Raw genomic sequence first — 13385 nt, 5'->3', positions numbered from 1 at the left:
GCTGAGCTGTGCTAAGCTGCGAAGCTCGAGTAGTGCTGGTGACCACTGACAGCGAGTATAACATTACAGCTCACTTTCTAATATTAGCGTATCTTAAAGCCAACGTATAGTAATATATATGTTATAAGATTAGCTTCAATTTTTCTTCTCCTCAATCTCTCACTTATACATTTAATGTATTTATCTTAGAGCATGTGTTAAACTAGCTCTTGCATGAGAGCTAACACTTTTTATTTTTTTCTTATCGCTCTCCTCCATATAAGCTTATGGTAGACTTATAGCCCACTATTATCCTTGCTCTGAGCATCCCTCTCCTATTTGGTCAAATTTAAACAAGTTTGACTAGAAAAAAGTCCAACAACTTATAATATGAAACGGAGGGAGTAGCTCTGAAGCTGCTGCTGATCTCCATCTTCAAATTAATTCAGAATGTTCCTCTTGTGCCTGTCATCATCTCCACAAGATTTGAAATACCGGGGGTCTATCACCATCTGCACAAGTCTTGGGCATAAGATGGTCCTGGCTTAGTTAGCTTACAAAATGCAAACGCACACTTTATTTTGAGCAGAAATTTCATAGACACAGTTGAGCTCATATGCATACTTTACAGATGATGGGCACAACAACGTTTTCTACTGACTGTCAGCCTGACCACTACGAAACGGCTGCTCCAGGTCTTGCAGCTTCGAGCAGTGCCTGATGTCCACATTCTTTATCCCTGCAATCGACTCTGATCCTCCAACTGTAACCAGTCCCTGGCAACAGACGATCTTCAAGTTCTCTATTGACCAGAGGCCACTCCAGATTTGTGCAGAAATGGACTCGATGCTCGGACAAAACCGCAAATTCAGAATGGTAAGAGCGGTGAGGTTGTGCAGGCAGCTGAGCGTCGAATCGGAGAACTCCCCACATGCTTCCAGCTTGAGCGATTTCAAAGAGGGTGGCAAGGCCAAGCCTGGCTCCCAATTGAGATTCCAACAATGGCAGATCTCCAGATCTTCCAGATGAACAAAATGCACAAGGTTGTTGGTTGGCAGTGACGCTAATTCCTCGCAATTTGAGATCTGTATTACCTTGATCATTGGCAGACATTCTGGTTGTAGGAAATTATCAAGGCTCGTTAGACTTCTGCACCAGGTAATGGATAGCTTGGTAAGTGATTGGAAACTAACTGAGCTGCTTCTGCTGCTGCCCGTTTCGGAGGGTTCGATCAAGAACAGTGTTGTAGTGTTAGGGCAGGAGTTGATAGAGAGTGATGCCAAGCTGCTCAGCTCATCATGGCGAAGCCACATTGGACTCAATCCATCTCCCATGTAAAACTTCACTTCTAGATGCTTGATATTTGAGCTAGGCCGTAGAGCTTCAAGCACTTCCATCTCCTTGGTGCTGTTATGCTTCTGAGGCCTAATTGACTCGTGCCATTTCAGAACCAATGTGTCGAGGTAAATCTTCTTGGCTAGCTCAGCTCCAGCAACTTCCTCCCGGCTCGTCACGTTGCGAAGGCCGTCGATCTCCAATCCTCCATGAAGGTGGTTCATGTTCTTCAGCTCCTGAATTCCCCTTCCGGGCTTGTCATCAACAGCGTAGTAAGGCATGTTTTGAAGGAGAGTGAGCTTACCTACTTCGGGCACACGTCCAAGTTGGCTGATAAGATCATCCTTCAGTCTAAGCCTCTGCAAGTTTACTAACTTGATGATATCCTTGGGGACAGCATGAAGTGTGCAGTTCTGAGCATCTAAGATTTCCAGCTTGTAAAGACGGCAAAACAAATCAGTCGGCAGCTTGTCAAAGTCGCAAGCAGAAATGTCAAGATAGCGAAGATGTATTAGTTTGCCAACATTGCAAGGGAGCTCCTTCAGCCGGCACGATATGAATCTCAGCATTCGAATGCGAGTGAGATGATCGAACCATGTTTCAAGTACAGAATTAGTAATAATATCGCAGCCAACGCCGATGCACACAATTGACCGCAGCGTCTTGTATGTGTTCAGGCACTCGATATCAGTGCTGCTGAGTTCACCGTTGCCGAGAATTGACACATGACGCACTTTAGGAGGAATTCTCGACATGCCGCATCTAGACTTGATCATGAAGCAATCATTCCTTGCAACATACTGTGCCATATCATGTAATAAATCATGTATGACATATCTGGAAGATGTTGGAGATCTCTGAAAGAAAGATCGACTCACAAGTTGGTTGAAGTACACATGTCCAATATCTACTGCAAGAATGCTCCTAGAAGGCATCACGAAGCCCACTGCCACCCAGCTATCCACAAGTGTCTCTGCGTCAAACTCATAACCCCTGGGGTACAGAGAACAGAAGGAGAAGCAACGCTTCAAATGGAAGGGCAGATATTGGTAGCTCAACTGAAGGGCTGTGAAAATGCTGGCTTCCTCCTGGTGAGGCCATCCCCACAATTCACTTTCCAATATGATTTTCCAGTATTTAGCATCCAGTTTCAGACTTAATAGCCGTCCGATAATTTTAATACCCAGAGAAGAACCATCTAACCTTGCAACTATGCTTCTGCCAATAGGCTCTAGCACTGCATTGCTGTTGGAATTACGAGAACCAAATGTAAGCATCCTAAAGAATTCCCAGATAGTTTCTTCAGGTAAGCCCTCCAAAAACATGTGCTTCAGCGTGCCAACACGCTCAGCAACCCTATGATATCTTGTCGTGACCAAAACCATGCTTCCTGATCTAGCATATTTTAGTGGGGCAAGGAAATTTTTCCATCCATGGCAATCTTCTCGGCATGCATCCGTCTGCACATCATCAAGTACAAGCAGGACTCTCCTTGTGTGATGAATGATGCCATTAGTTAGAATTCTCTGGAGACAACCTAAATCATCCGTTTTCATCTCATTTTCGGCAACAGACCATGCCAGCCTCTTCATCAGCTTCTTCTCATCAAAGCCATCCGAGACACATATCCAAATCAGAAGGTCAAAATGATCCCGGACTCTCCTCTCATTGAAAACAAGAATTGCTAGTGTTGTCTTCCCCACACCACCACTTCCTACTATTGGCAAAACAGAAACGTTTTCCAATTTCGCTCTCTTGGAGTCAGATACTGCATGTACCTCAGTGACTTGCTTATCAGTTGGACTGTTCTCTTGCAAAACAATCAACTCAATCAATTCCGACATCTCTTTCTGACGCCCAAAGATTGTTTGCTCCTCTCCGAAAAGATCGTCTTCTCGGTTGATTGACTCAATAATAAACTGCTGCCGTTCATCATACAAGCCCAGCTGTTCCATTTGTCTTACGAGATGTTCGAGCTTTCCTTGGATTTTATCAATTTTTGTTTCATGATAATCTTGGACATGAAATAGAATTGCATGACCCTCGACTTTATTCTGGAGTTCATGGTAATTGATCTCATCCAACAGGTCCTCTGCACAGTTTACTGCATCTTTAGCATCCTGCAGGACCTGGGCAAAGACGTCCTTGTGGAACCACCATTCAGCATGTTTGATAAAAGTGTGCATTTCAGTGAGAGTCCTCTGAAGCACCTGCCGTTTGTCCTGCACCGCCCACTGTTTGTCTCTGTGGAGACGTAAATTGGTATCATCAGACTGCTGCATGGGCCAATCACATTTGAGCTGTACAGCATCGGTTTCCATTTTCATTTCCGGTGTGGTGCAGCTGAGTGGCTCCATTCTACTATGGCTCTCTGCAATGAAAGACAATAGCAACTTAATTACACATGGAAAAATAAAATCCAAGGAAAATAACAATAAGTTATCACGTTCATTACATACTCTTCGAGTTGAACGTTTGAACTGTCAAGTCAAAAGTTGGGGTGGTTGCCAGAAATTTCGCCAAAAAATACCCATTTCTTAGCCGCATAGTTTATGACATAACTGTAATAATACGGTAGAAAATGCAGATAATCTACACCATTCTATCAACTAGTAGGAGACTTTCTGGGATTTTTGTGTCAATGACCAGACTTATTACGCACCTATTATCCTTTCCGATACAAATTCGACCATACCCCTCTTACTGACTTACATCTTAAGAGGTGATCATATTCACTTCTTTGGTGTATTTTTATGTTCAGTAAACACACTATGTGCTGAAATCCATTAGTCATGGCACATACGTTTGCACAGCTTACATACAGAAAGCCCCGAGTTCGCTGTTTTAGCATGAACACCAGTTGCAGAATTGTAGTAAAATACATAAGTACCAGATGGAATTTCGCATTGAGTACACCTAATGACGAACAGTGTGGTACCATGCAGAAGACATTGAGTTGATCAAGTGCAAAACTTATTTAACTTCCTCGTTTACTTCGGGTTGGGTAAAACAGCATAATATGTAGACCTTCATTACAATTTTTCCTAAAATTTCGTTCTCAAGCGCTCTTGTAGTTGTATGCTTGTAGCAGCCGACTCATTATTGTTCTCTATGCCATTGACCACTGTAAACACAAGTAGCAATTCAAGTTTCTGAACAAAATTGATTTAGAAAAACTCCCCTATGTAGATGCAAACTAAGCCCAAATGATGGTCGTACAGAAGGATTTTCGTTCTTTCGTCATACACAAGAATCAGTAGAAGCAGGCATGAACAAGATATCAGGAGGGAAAAAAATGTGCTTGGCCATACTGAGAAACACAAAGTAAATCTACCAGAATTATAGAGTAAAAACACTTGTGACTATAGGCTTGAAATCATTCGGGAAAGCGAAATCATCCCTTGAGGGGATATCCCCTCGTTTCGTGCATATATCACCTAAATAGTCATAAAAAATATAAAAAAAAATTGGCAATATAGATTGATATGAAATATATCACTACACAAACATGCAAGTTTAAATTCAACTTCTACAAGTTGTAACAAAAATAACAAATATAGTTGCGAATGTGCGATAACTATTTTCAGCTTAGTTTGTTATTTTTATTGCAACTTGTAGAAGTTGAATTTGATCTTGTATGTTTGTGGAGTGATATGTTTCGTATTAATCTATGTTGTTATTTTTTTTTCAAATTTTTTGATAACTATTTAGATGACATGCAAACAACGAGGGGAGGGGATGTCCCCTCGAGGGATGAAAATCCACATCCAAATCATTCATGCAAATGGTAGTACAATACCTGTAACGGCGGCTGGCACCTTGCCAGGGTCGTCAACAACATCGTGTTCGGGCGAGAGGCATTCGTAGGTAACGTTGGAGACGACGGCCGCGAGGATCGTGACATGTCCTCTAGCGCGGAGGGCGCCGACGACGTTGCCGCCGATGACCTGGCCCTGCCCGCCGGCGAGGAGGGCCTTGAGCCCCGTGGCGTTGGCCAGGCTCGGCGGCGGCATAAATGCTCCGGAGAGGGACAGGATCTCCAATGGGCCGGAGAGCTCGATGACGGAGCCAGGCTCGCCGGGCTGGCGCAGCGAGGCGCTGGAGACGGCGCCGCTGCCGGATAGCACTCACACCCAGCTCTGCCGGCGGCGCGCGAAATCAGCCACGGCTTCGGCGACATCCTCGCCGTCCGCAATCTCCATCATATGCGACCGCATCGTGTTGGTGCTTTCCCGCGCGACGATGACGGGCGGCTCCGGTTTTTCCTTCGATCTCCTCGGCATCCTCCTCCCACGCGACCACATCGGAAACGACTCCCCGTCCCGCAAGGCCCAGGCGAGGATGTCGTCGACAGCACCGGAGTGCTGCTGGACCTCGCCGAGGTCCGCGTCGCCCTTGCTCTCCGGCGATCCGTCAATCCCGTTCCAGCAAGGGGATGGTTGACTAGGGCTAGCCTCATTGGTGTAGATTGGGCAGGGGACAAGGAAGAAAGGGGACGGAATTGACGACAGCAAGCAAGCAACTGTAGCTGCATCCGATCGATGAAAAACTGTAGTACTACTAGCTTTCCTGTTCCTGTGCAGTCAATCAGACTACCCACCAGTCACCCCTTCTCATTTCATATAGGGCCTATTACTATCCAAAAAAAAACCCAAAATCATACGATTTTTCTATAGTTAAATCACTTTGAGATTGTATACCGCTACAATAACTCGCCTTTATCCCTCTCCATCGTAGTTAAATCGCTGTGTGATTGTATACAGCTACAATAACTCGCCTTTATCCCTCTCCATCGTACTTAAATCGCTTTGAGATTGTATACAGCTACAATAACTAGCCTTTATCCCTCTCCATCGTACACTCCACTTGAGCCGGCCCGTATCGTTGTCAACACTGTGACCATACCGACTTCCTCCCTCAAGCTAGGTGATGGCGAGGTGCCCCCGTCCTACTGAATTCCTAGTCTTAGACGACTCCTCGTAGCCAAAGACTTCACAACCGTCCTACCTTCTAACGGGTTAGGATCCCATATCCTTGCTACCAAACCTGCATAAATTTTGACAATTTGACTCTTTGCAAAAAAAACTATTTTTACAAATGAACCGTGTCCAAAACTTATTTAAAAAATGACCATTTTGTTCAGCGCCAAATTATATGGCATTGAACTTATACACCTCAGAGCCAAATAGCATGGCGCTAAATGCACGTTGGCACGCCGACTCAACCTCCCATCCGCGGTGGCACGGCATTCAGCACCAGTTGACGTGGCGCTGAGGTGTCTAAGTTCCATACGATATGGCACTGAAAAAAAGGATCATTTCTAAAATAAGTTTTGACCATGGTTCGTTTGTAAAATTAGTTTTTGTAAAGGGTCAAATTGTTAAAATTTGTGACGGGACCTGCCCGTTCTACCACCCATTGTCGGGGCACCATCTCCCATGGCCATCCTCTAACCCGGTGAAATTCCCCTCTTTCCCCTCCCTCACACTTCTCCCATCCCTGACTACAATCCTAAACCTATACTCTAGCCAACTGTTTGGGTCGGTTACGGCTTGCCAAAGTTAGAGGATAAAGAGCCTGGCAGGGATCTTGGCGCGGATACGATGATGGAGACTCTGTAAGAAATCCCCTAGAAATATGTTGAATGAAGATTAGCAAATCCATTTTACTTTACATACTAGAAGAAAAGTATGCTTTTCATCTCTCAATTATATGACATTGGTACACAAACTATGCAAAACCGTTCATTTTTTATCCTCAACCAATCCACAGCAGTTTTCATGTGACAAGGCAGTCACATGGTGGTCCTCTAGACAACTAATACACATGAGACACGGCATTCTTTTTAGGATTTGTTAATCTTCATTTAACATATTTCTAGGGGATTTCTAATAGAGTCTCCATCACCGTATCCACGCCAAGATCCCTGCCAGGCTCTTTATCCTCTAACAAAAAAAAATCATCCCTAAATCTTGCATATTTTGGACTAGATTTGCTTCGTGCATCGTGCTCCAATGACTTGCTCTTCTACGAAGCCAACAACACCCCAAACTCCATCAAAGAATCTATGGATTAAGGTCCTAGGTTGTAATCAGGGTGGGAGGGGGAAGATAAAAGTGTTTGCTAGTCTTAGAAGGATGGGCGTGGGATGCGATGGCCCCGCAGTACGTGGTGGAACAGGTGAGTGGGAGGCGGACGTGGCGATGATGAAGCCGCATGTTTGTAGCAGGTGGTGGCCTAGTATTGGCAATGGGGGAAAAGCGAAACAACTAGTTAGAAGGAGATCGTCGGTGGTGGCGGATTTGGAGCTCGAAATCAACAGAGATAGGGAAGATGGCAGGAACGGGGCACCTTACCACCGCTGTCTTGAGAGGGAGGAGAGGGGGTAAGGAGGGAGAAAGGAGGGGGAAGGCCTTTGCTGGCTTCGCTGGCTCGGTGATGGCTGGGCATCAAGCACTTGTTCTTACGAGTTTTGGCGGTTGTGGGAGTGAGGAGGGAGGAGAGGAGGGGTTAGGGCGCACTGCACGAATCTCAAAAACGATTCAATGGTCTAAAATTCACAAGATTTCGTAAAGTGTTTTTTTGTCAAATGACAAATAGAAACTCCCTTCATTTTTTTTTCACAATTCCATCTTCCCAAACCCGTTCTCCTCCCGTCTCAATCTGGACTTCACCTAGCAAGAAGCATAGGTTGGTGTTACATCCCCAACATTCGTGTTTGCTGGTATTCTTTTTTGTTGGTTGGTGTTTTATTGGATTTAAAAGTTGAGGGCTTTTTAATACCTTTTCTAGAAGAGTATATATATGAAAGTGAAATCGTGCAAGCTAAGTTTTTTTATAGCCAAATTCCAATCTTTTTTGTTGTTTTCTATTTGTATTATTATGCTAGTGGAATCTGATGAACCCCATTAAGCAATCTTTATGTACGGTTTCACTTTGCAGAGAATTATTTTCAATAATGAGAAGATTTATTATTATTGTGGTGGTTCAGAAGCAATGTATTCTTACATAGATAGTGACAAGGTTTCATTCCTTAAAAGTAGTTGGACACCTAAGAGGCCATTACTACATTAATGGATGTAACTACACAGCTAGTGGTAGCTGGTTTGTCTAAACCAGCTACCACTCTATCTATAAGAGGCACCATCCACCTATACTTCAAATACAATTTTCTCTTAAACTACTCATCCGATTTACGATCCGATTACACCGTTGTGTTCATAACAATTAAATCTTTACAACAAGATCTCACATGATTATATTTTGATGAAAAATCACAAATTACTTTTATGATATGTCTAAATTACTTTTAGATTTCACTAAGTTACTTCTTAGATATATAAAAATAAATTCAGTAAAACCTAAAAGTAATTTACATATATTATAGAAGTAACTTAAAATAAAACGAAGGTAACTTTAGCATGTCATTTGAAGTAAATCCGTTGTAAAGATAAAAACATGACTCTATCTAGAAATTAAATTAACCAGCACAAATTATGGAATTAACTAAAATAATAATAAAAGTAATCACCTCAGAGCATTATGAATGTATAGGAAGTATTTTAATCAAATCTAAAAGTAACTTTTATTATATATATATATATATATATATATATATATATATATATATATATATATATATATATATATATATATATATATATATATATATATATATATATATATATATATATATATATATATATATATATATATATATATATATATGAAAAAATGCATTAATTAAAGTTACTTTCGTTTTGTTATAAGTTACTTCTATAATATATGTAAATTACTTTTAGGCTTTACTGAATTTACTTTTATATGTCTAAGAAGTAACTTAGTGAAATCTAAAAGTAATTTAGACATATCATAAAAGTAATTTATGATTTTTCATCAAACTATAATCATGTGAGATCTTGTTGTAAAGATTTAATTATTACGAACACAACGGTGTAATCGGATTGTAAATCGGATGAGTAATTTAAGAGAAAATTTTATTTGAAGCATAGATGATAGGAATATTTCCCCTACTTGCTCAATGGATTAATAGCAACCAAAACTCCTAAAGTATTAGTACGTGGGTGTATCTGGTTAAGACTAATTGGAGAGGCCTCTTCAATTAGATTTACCGTACATTAATACTTCCTCCGTTTCACAATTTAAATCATTCTAACATTTCTCACATTCATATTGATGGTAATGAATTTAGATAGATATATATGTCTAGATTCATTAACATTAATATGAATGTGAGAAATGATAGAATGACTTAAATTGTGAAACGGAGGGAGTAATTAGTACAGGTAAAGCACATTGCTTCATTGGTTGTTTCTAGGGAAAAGAAAAGGTGTCTCAGATCAAGAAGAATTTGATGAAACACGAAAAGTAGATGGAAGGAACTATGAATTAAAATGAAGGCAACACTTCAGATGATGATTCTGAACACGCCTGCTTCTCCACATGGCAATACTACACAAGATGGGGAGCAGGCATTGTTAGATTAGATGATTTAAATAGCACTCCCCATGATTATAGTAGCGGTTGTGAGGATGAATCATTTGATGATGATTCTGAAGGTAATCTTGTCAGAAGGCAATCTCCATATCTAATCTTATACTCACTCTGTTTCATAATGTAAGACTTTCTAGCATTGTTCACATTCATATAGATGTTAATGAATCTAGACATATATATTTCAGATGGGAATGAGGTTTAATTAGGAGGTGGAGGCAGTTCAATTAAGAAATAATCAAGCATGACCTGGTACAAAATTGGTGCATAAAGCTCAAGAAGGATGATGGTAATAACTTTCGTCACACATGTCTAAGATCAACCGGAGCAACTGTCCATATATCCTACTTTCGTCAAATAACAATATTACAGAGTTCACAGGTGACCACTGATGTTGCAGTTATACATGTCCACCTATTTTGAAGAGGACTTTTACGGTACAATTGGATCATCACTTACACTGTACAATAAGCTCGTAGATGTAATTCATCAATCTCACGGGATATCTTGTAAGTTAAAGTTCATAAGTGCCGGGTTGTTTGATAATTCTACCCCTCAACTTAAATCTCTGCAAATTACCCAATCGATTGAAGTCATCAGGAATTTGTTGGACACGGCATTTCTGAGCATCTACAATTTGTAAATTCTGAAGTCGCCAAAAAGATTGAGGAAGCTCTTCGAAAGTACAATCGCTGATATTCAGGTACCGGAGAAGCTTCAGGTTGTCAATGTTCTCAGGCAGAGAGTTCACCTCACAGGACAGGAAACCCAGCATTCGTATTTTGGTAAGTTCTTCAAACCAGTACTTCGCTACAGCAGTAAGTATGTAAGTCTCAACACCATGGCACACAATGGAGCGCAGCGTTTTGTACTTGCATACCATTATTAGGTTGGTTTCACTGAGACTACTACTGCCAATTATTGAAAGATGGCGAACGCCTTGAGGGATTTTTGTCAGATCAGTTTCGCCTTTTACAATGAAGCACTCGTGCTCAGAAATCAGTTGTGCCATATCATGGATCAGCTTATGCATAACATACTTGGAATCCGTTGGGCTGTTTGATTCCTTCTGAAGAAGGGATCTATGCAGTAGATCCTCAAAATATTGGTATCCATTGCTTTCTAGCTTGCCACCCTTGCAGGACTCAACTAACCCAGCTGCTATCCAACTGTTCACCAGAGTATCTTTGTCAAACTGATGGTTTTTAGGATACATGGAGCAAAACAAAAAACAGTTTCTCAGATAGGAAGGTAGATACAGATAGCTCAAGCGAAGGACTGGCAAAATGTCATATTTCTCCTGTTTCAGCTCCCACAACTCACTTCCTGCAATCTGATTCCAGTGCTCTCTATCCAGCATAGGCTTCAGTAAACGTCCAAGAGTTTCAGCAGCTAAAGGACACCTCTTCAGCTGTGGAATTATCCTTTTCCCAATGGGGTTCAGTTCTGGATTAACACCGCAGCGATCTGAGCCAAATGCACACGCCTCAAAAAATTCATCGAAAATGGTAGGCGGCAGACCTTCCAGTCGGAAGTGCCTGTTTTCATTCACTAGATCCGCAACCCTTTGAGACCTTGTCGTCAACAGAATCGCACTCCCTTGTTGGGCAGACTTCAATGGCTCAAGGAAATTCTGCCATCTGTTGTCTTGATTAGCATATACATCGTCCCACACATCATCAAGAACAAGCAAGAACCTAAACTTGACAATGCTTTCAGTGAGACTCTGCTGGAGGTTACACAGATTATCAGACTGCATCCAATTCGCAAGAGCGAACTCTATGAACTCCTTAGTTAATCTCTTGACATTGAAATCATCCGAGACAGAAATCCAGATCCTGACATCAAAATACCCCTTGACCCTCTCATCATTGTAAACTTGCCGAGCCAAAGTAGTTTTCCCAACACCACCAATGCCAGATATCGCTAAGACAGTTACATTGTCAGATGCAATTTCCTGATTGCTGCATGATGTCCTGGTGGATGCAGAAGGGACACCGCTGTTCCGCTTGGTCCTCTTGCTAGCCGAAGCGGTTTCGCCTTTGATTCGCCGCTTGTGTGGCCGTGCCGAGCAGATCTTCACCCCGAGTAACTCGAGCAGCTCATTCACCTCATCCTCAAGGCTGCGGAACTTGGATTTGTCATAGAAAGAGGTCATGGCCGGCCTCAGCAGCTTGCCAATCTGATGCGGCTCGGAGCGAGCATGGCGGTCAATGACACCCTCAAGCGTGTTCCTCAGGCAGTTGAGATCATCCAGGATCTCCCTCACCGTGTTGCCACCGGCGATGCTCTGCAAGAAATCGTCCCCGGCCTTCTCCGCGGCGGCGTCCTGACCCAGATCCAGTTGGAGCTGCTGCTGGTGATGGTGGTGGTGATTGAACTCCTCGAGGAGGTCGTAGGCGTCGTGCACCCTGGCCTTGAGCTCGGGGAGGAGCTTGGCCACCTCCTTGTCGTCCTTGACGAAGCTGAGCCACTCGGCATGGTGGATCAGATCCGGGAGCTGGAGCATGCAGTAGTGGAGCTGCTTCATCTTCGCGTCCTGCCCTTTCCACTGCAGCTGCCTCCTCTCCGCCTCGTCCCCTTGCCGCCGACGCCTCCACCGGGATAGCAGCAACGACGCGGCGGAGAAGGCCGTGCCGAGGAACTCGAACCATTCGTTGGCGTTGGAGACGATGGACGTCGCCGACAGGAACAAATCCATGGCCGCCGGCCTCAGCATCGCCATGTAACTGCTAGCTTGAAACCACCAGACCTACCAGCATCAACAACTGGTTTCTTCTTCCACCACCGAAGCTGCAAGGCACCTTTGATTTTGCTCGAATCCCCCCCTGCTCTTTCCAAGCTTCCATTGTGCAAGCAAGATTATGGTGGGATTAGACACTTTTTGCGGCTTATTATACTCAGAAAATGTGAAAATTTTAATTCAACGCATTGCTAGGCGGTAAGCCGATTTGTAAGAGAAAAGTTCTTGGAAATTAATTACCTCTTTCGATCGGATACATCAGCTCGCCATAGAGGCCCATGCCCCCCTTGTGTTTAATGAGTTCATTCCGCAGTGATGAATCAGTAATAAGATGGAGTTGACCGCAGTTATGGAGTCCACCAGGGAAAGGGTGGAACAGAAGTGGACTACTACAGAATTTGTCTATTGCTGTGGTCCCTGAAGTAGGGGGTACTAGAAAACAACTAGAAGCTCGTGTACCTCCATATTGCTCCTTAATTGCCATCTCTTCGTATTATGTTTCCTATTATAGGTCACTTTTAATTTTACTTTTTATACTTAATTGTTTTAGTTTACAAATTATAGAAAATATAACAGCAATTCTAATATAAATAAATAAATGTATTATTACATATTAACTAGCATGGTGGCCCGCGCAGATTGCGCGGCTAGCATCATTATATTTTTCTCTCATATAATAGCATATATGTTTTCTCATTATATTATTAAAATATATTACAATGACAACATAATTTTAAATTTTGCAATAACTTTTCAAAACTACTAATGTGTAATAACTACTCTAGTCTCCTCTTATAATATTCCTTATTTTTTA

General features: G+C 42.4%; 2 protein-coding genes across 2 annotated transcripts; both read right to left on the bottom strand.

Moving 5' to 3' along the window:
- Nucleotides 1-365: 365 nt before the first annotated feature.
- Nucleotides 366-5795, bottom strand: LOC107278148 (putative disease resistance protein RGA3). The gene is made up of 2 exons (XM_015756832.3): nt 5114-5795; nt 366-3685 (listed from the first exon to the last, which is right to left on the bottom strand). Exons 1-2 carry the CDS (start codon nt 5325-5327, stop codon nt 633-635), a joined length of 3267 nt encoding a protein of 1088 aa, XP_015612318.1. The 5' UTR covers nt 5328-5795; the 3' UTR covers nt 366-632.
- Nucleotides 5796-10141: 4346 nt separating this feature from the next.
- On the bottom strand, nt 10142-12869 carry LOC4346874 (putative disease resistance RPP13-like protein 1). Its single transcript, XM_015756834.3, has 2 exons — nt 12812-12869; nt 10142-12670 (listed from the first exon to the last, which is right to left on the bottom strand). The coding sequence occupies exon 2, from the start codon at nt 12551-12553 to the stop codon at nt 10343-10345; it is 2211 nt and encodes a 736-aa protein (XP_015612320.1). The 5' UTR covers nt 12554-12670; nt 12812-12869; the 3' UTR covers nt 10142-10342.
- Nucleotides 12870-13385: the final 516 nt, after the last annotated feature.

The sequence above is a fragment of the Oryza sativa genome, chromosome 9 (assembly GCF_034140825.1).
Source record: "Oryza sativa Japonica Group chromosome 9, ASM3414082v1".
Classification (NCBI taxonomy): domain Eukaryota; kingdom Viridiplantae; phylum Streptophyta; class Magnoliopsida; order Poales; family Poaceae; genus Oryza; species Oryza sativa.
Note: the sequence above shows the minus strand (reverse complement) of the source record. Positions and strands in the feature narration are given on the sequence as shown.

What these genes read in the sequence shown, in the direction of transcription:
- LOC107278148 (XM_015756832.3), bottom strand. Translation starts at nt 5,327, where the DNA reads ATGCCGCCGCCGAGCCTGGCCAACGCCACGGGGCTCAAGGCCCTCCTC. An exon ending in GGTGCCAGCCGCCGTTACAG is followed by an intron (nt 3,686 to 5,113) that starts GTATTGTACTAC and finishes CTTTCATTGCAG; the next exon opens with AGAGCCATAGTAGAATGGAG.
- LOC4346874 (XM_015756834.3), bottom strand. Translation starts at nt 12,553, where the DNA reads ATGGCGATGCTGAGGCCGGCGGCCATGGATTTGTTCCTGTCGGCGACG.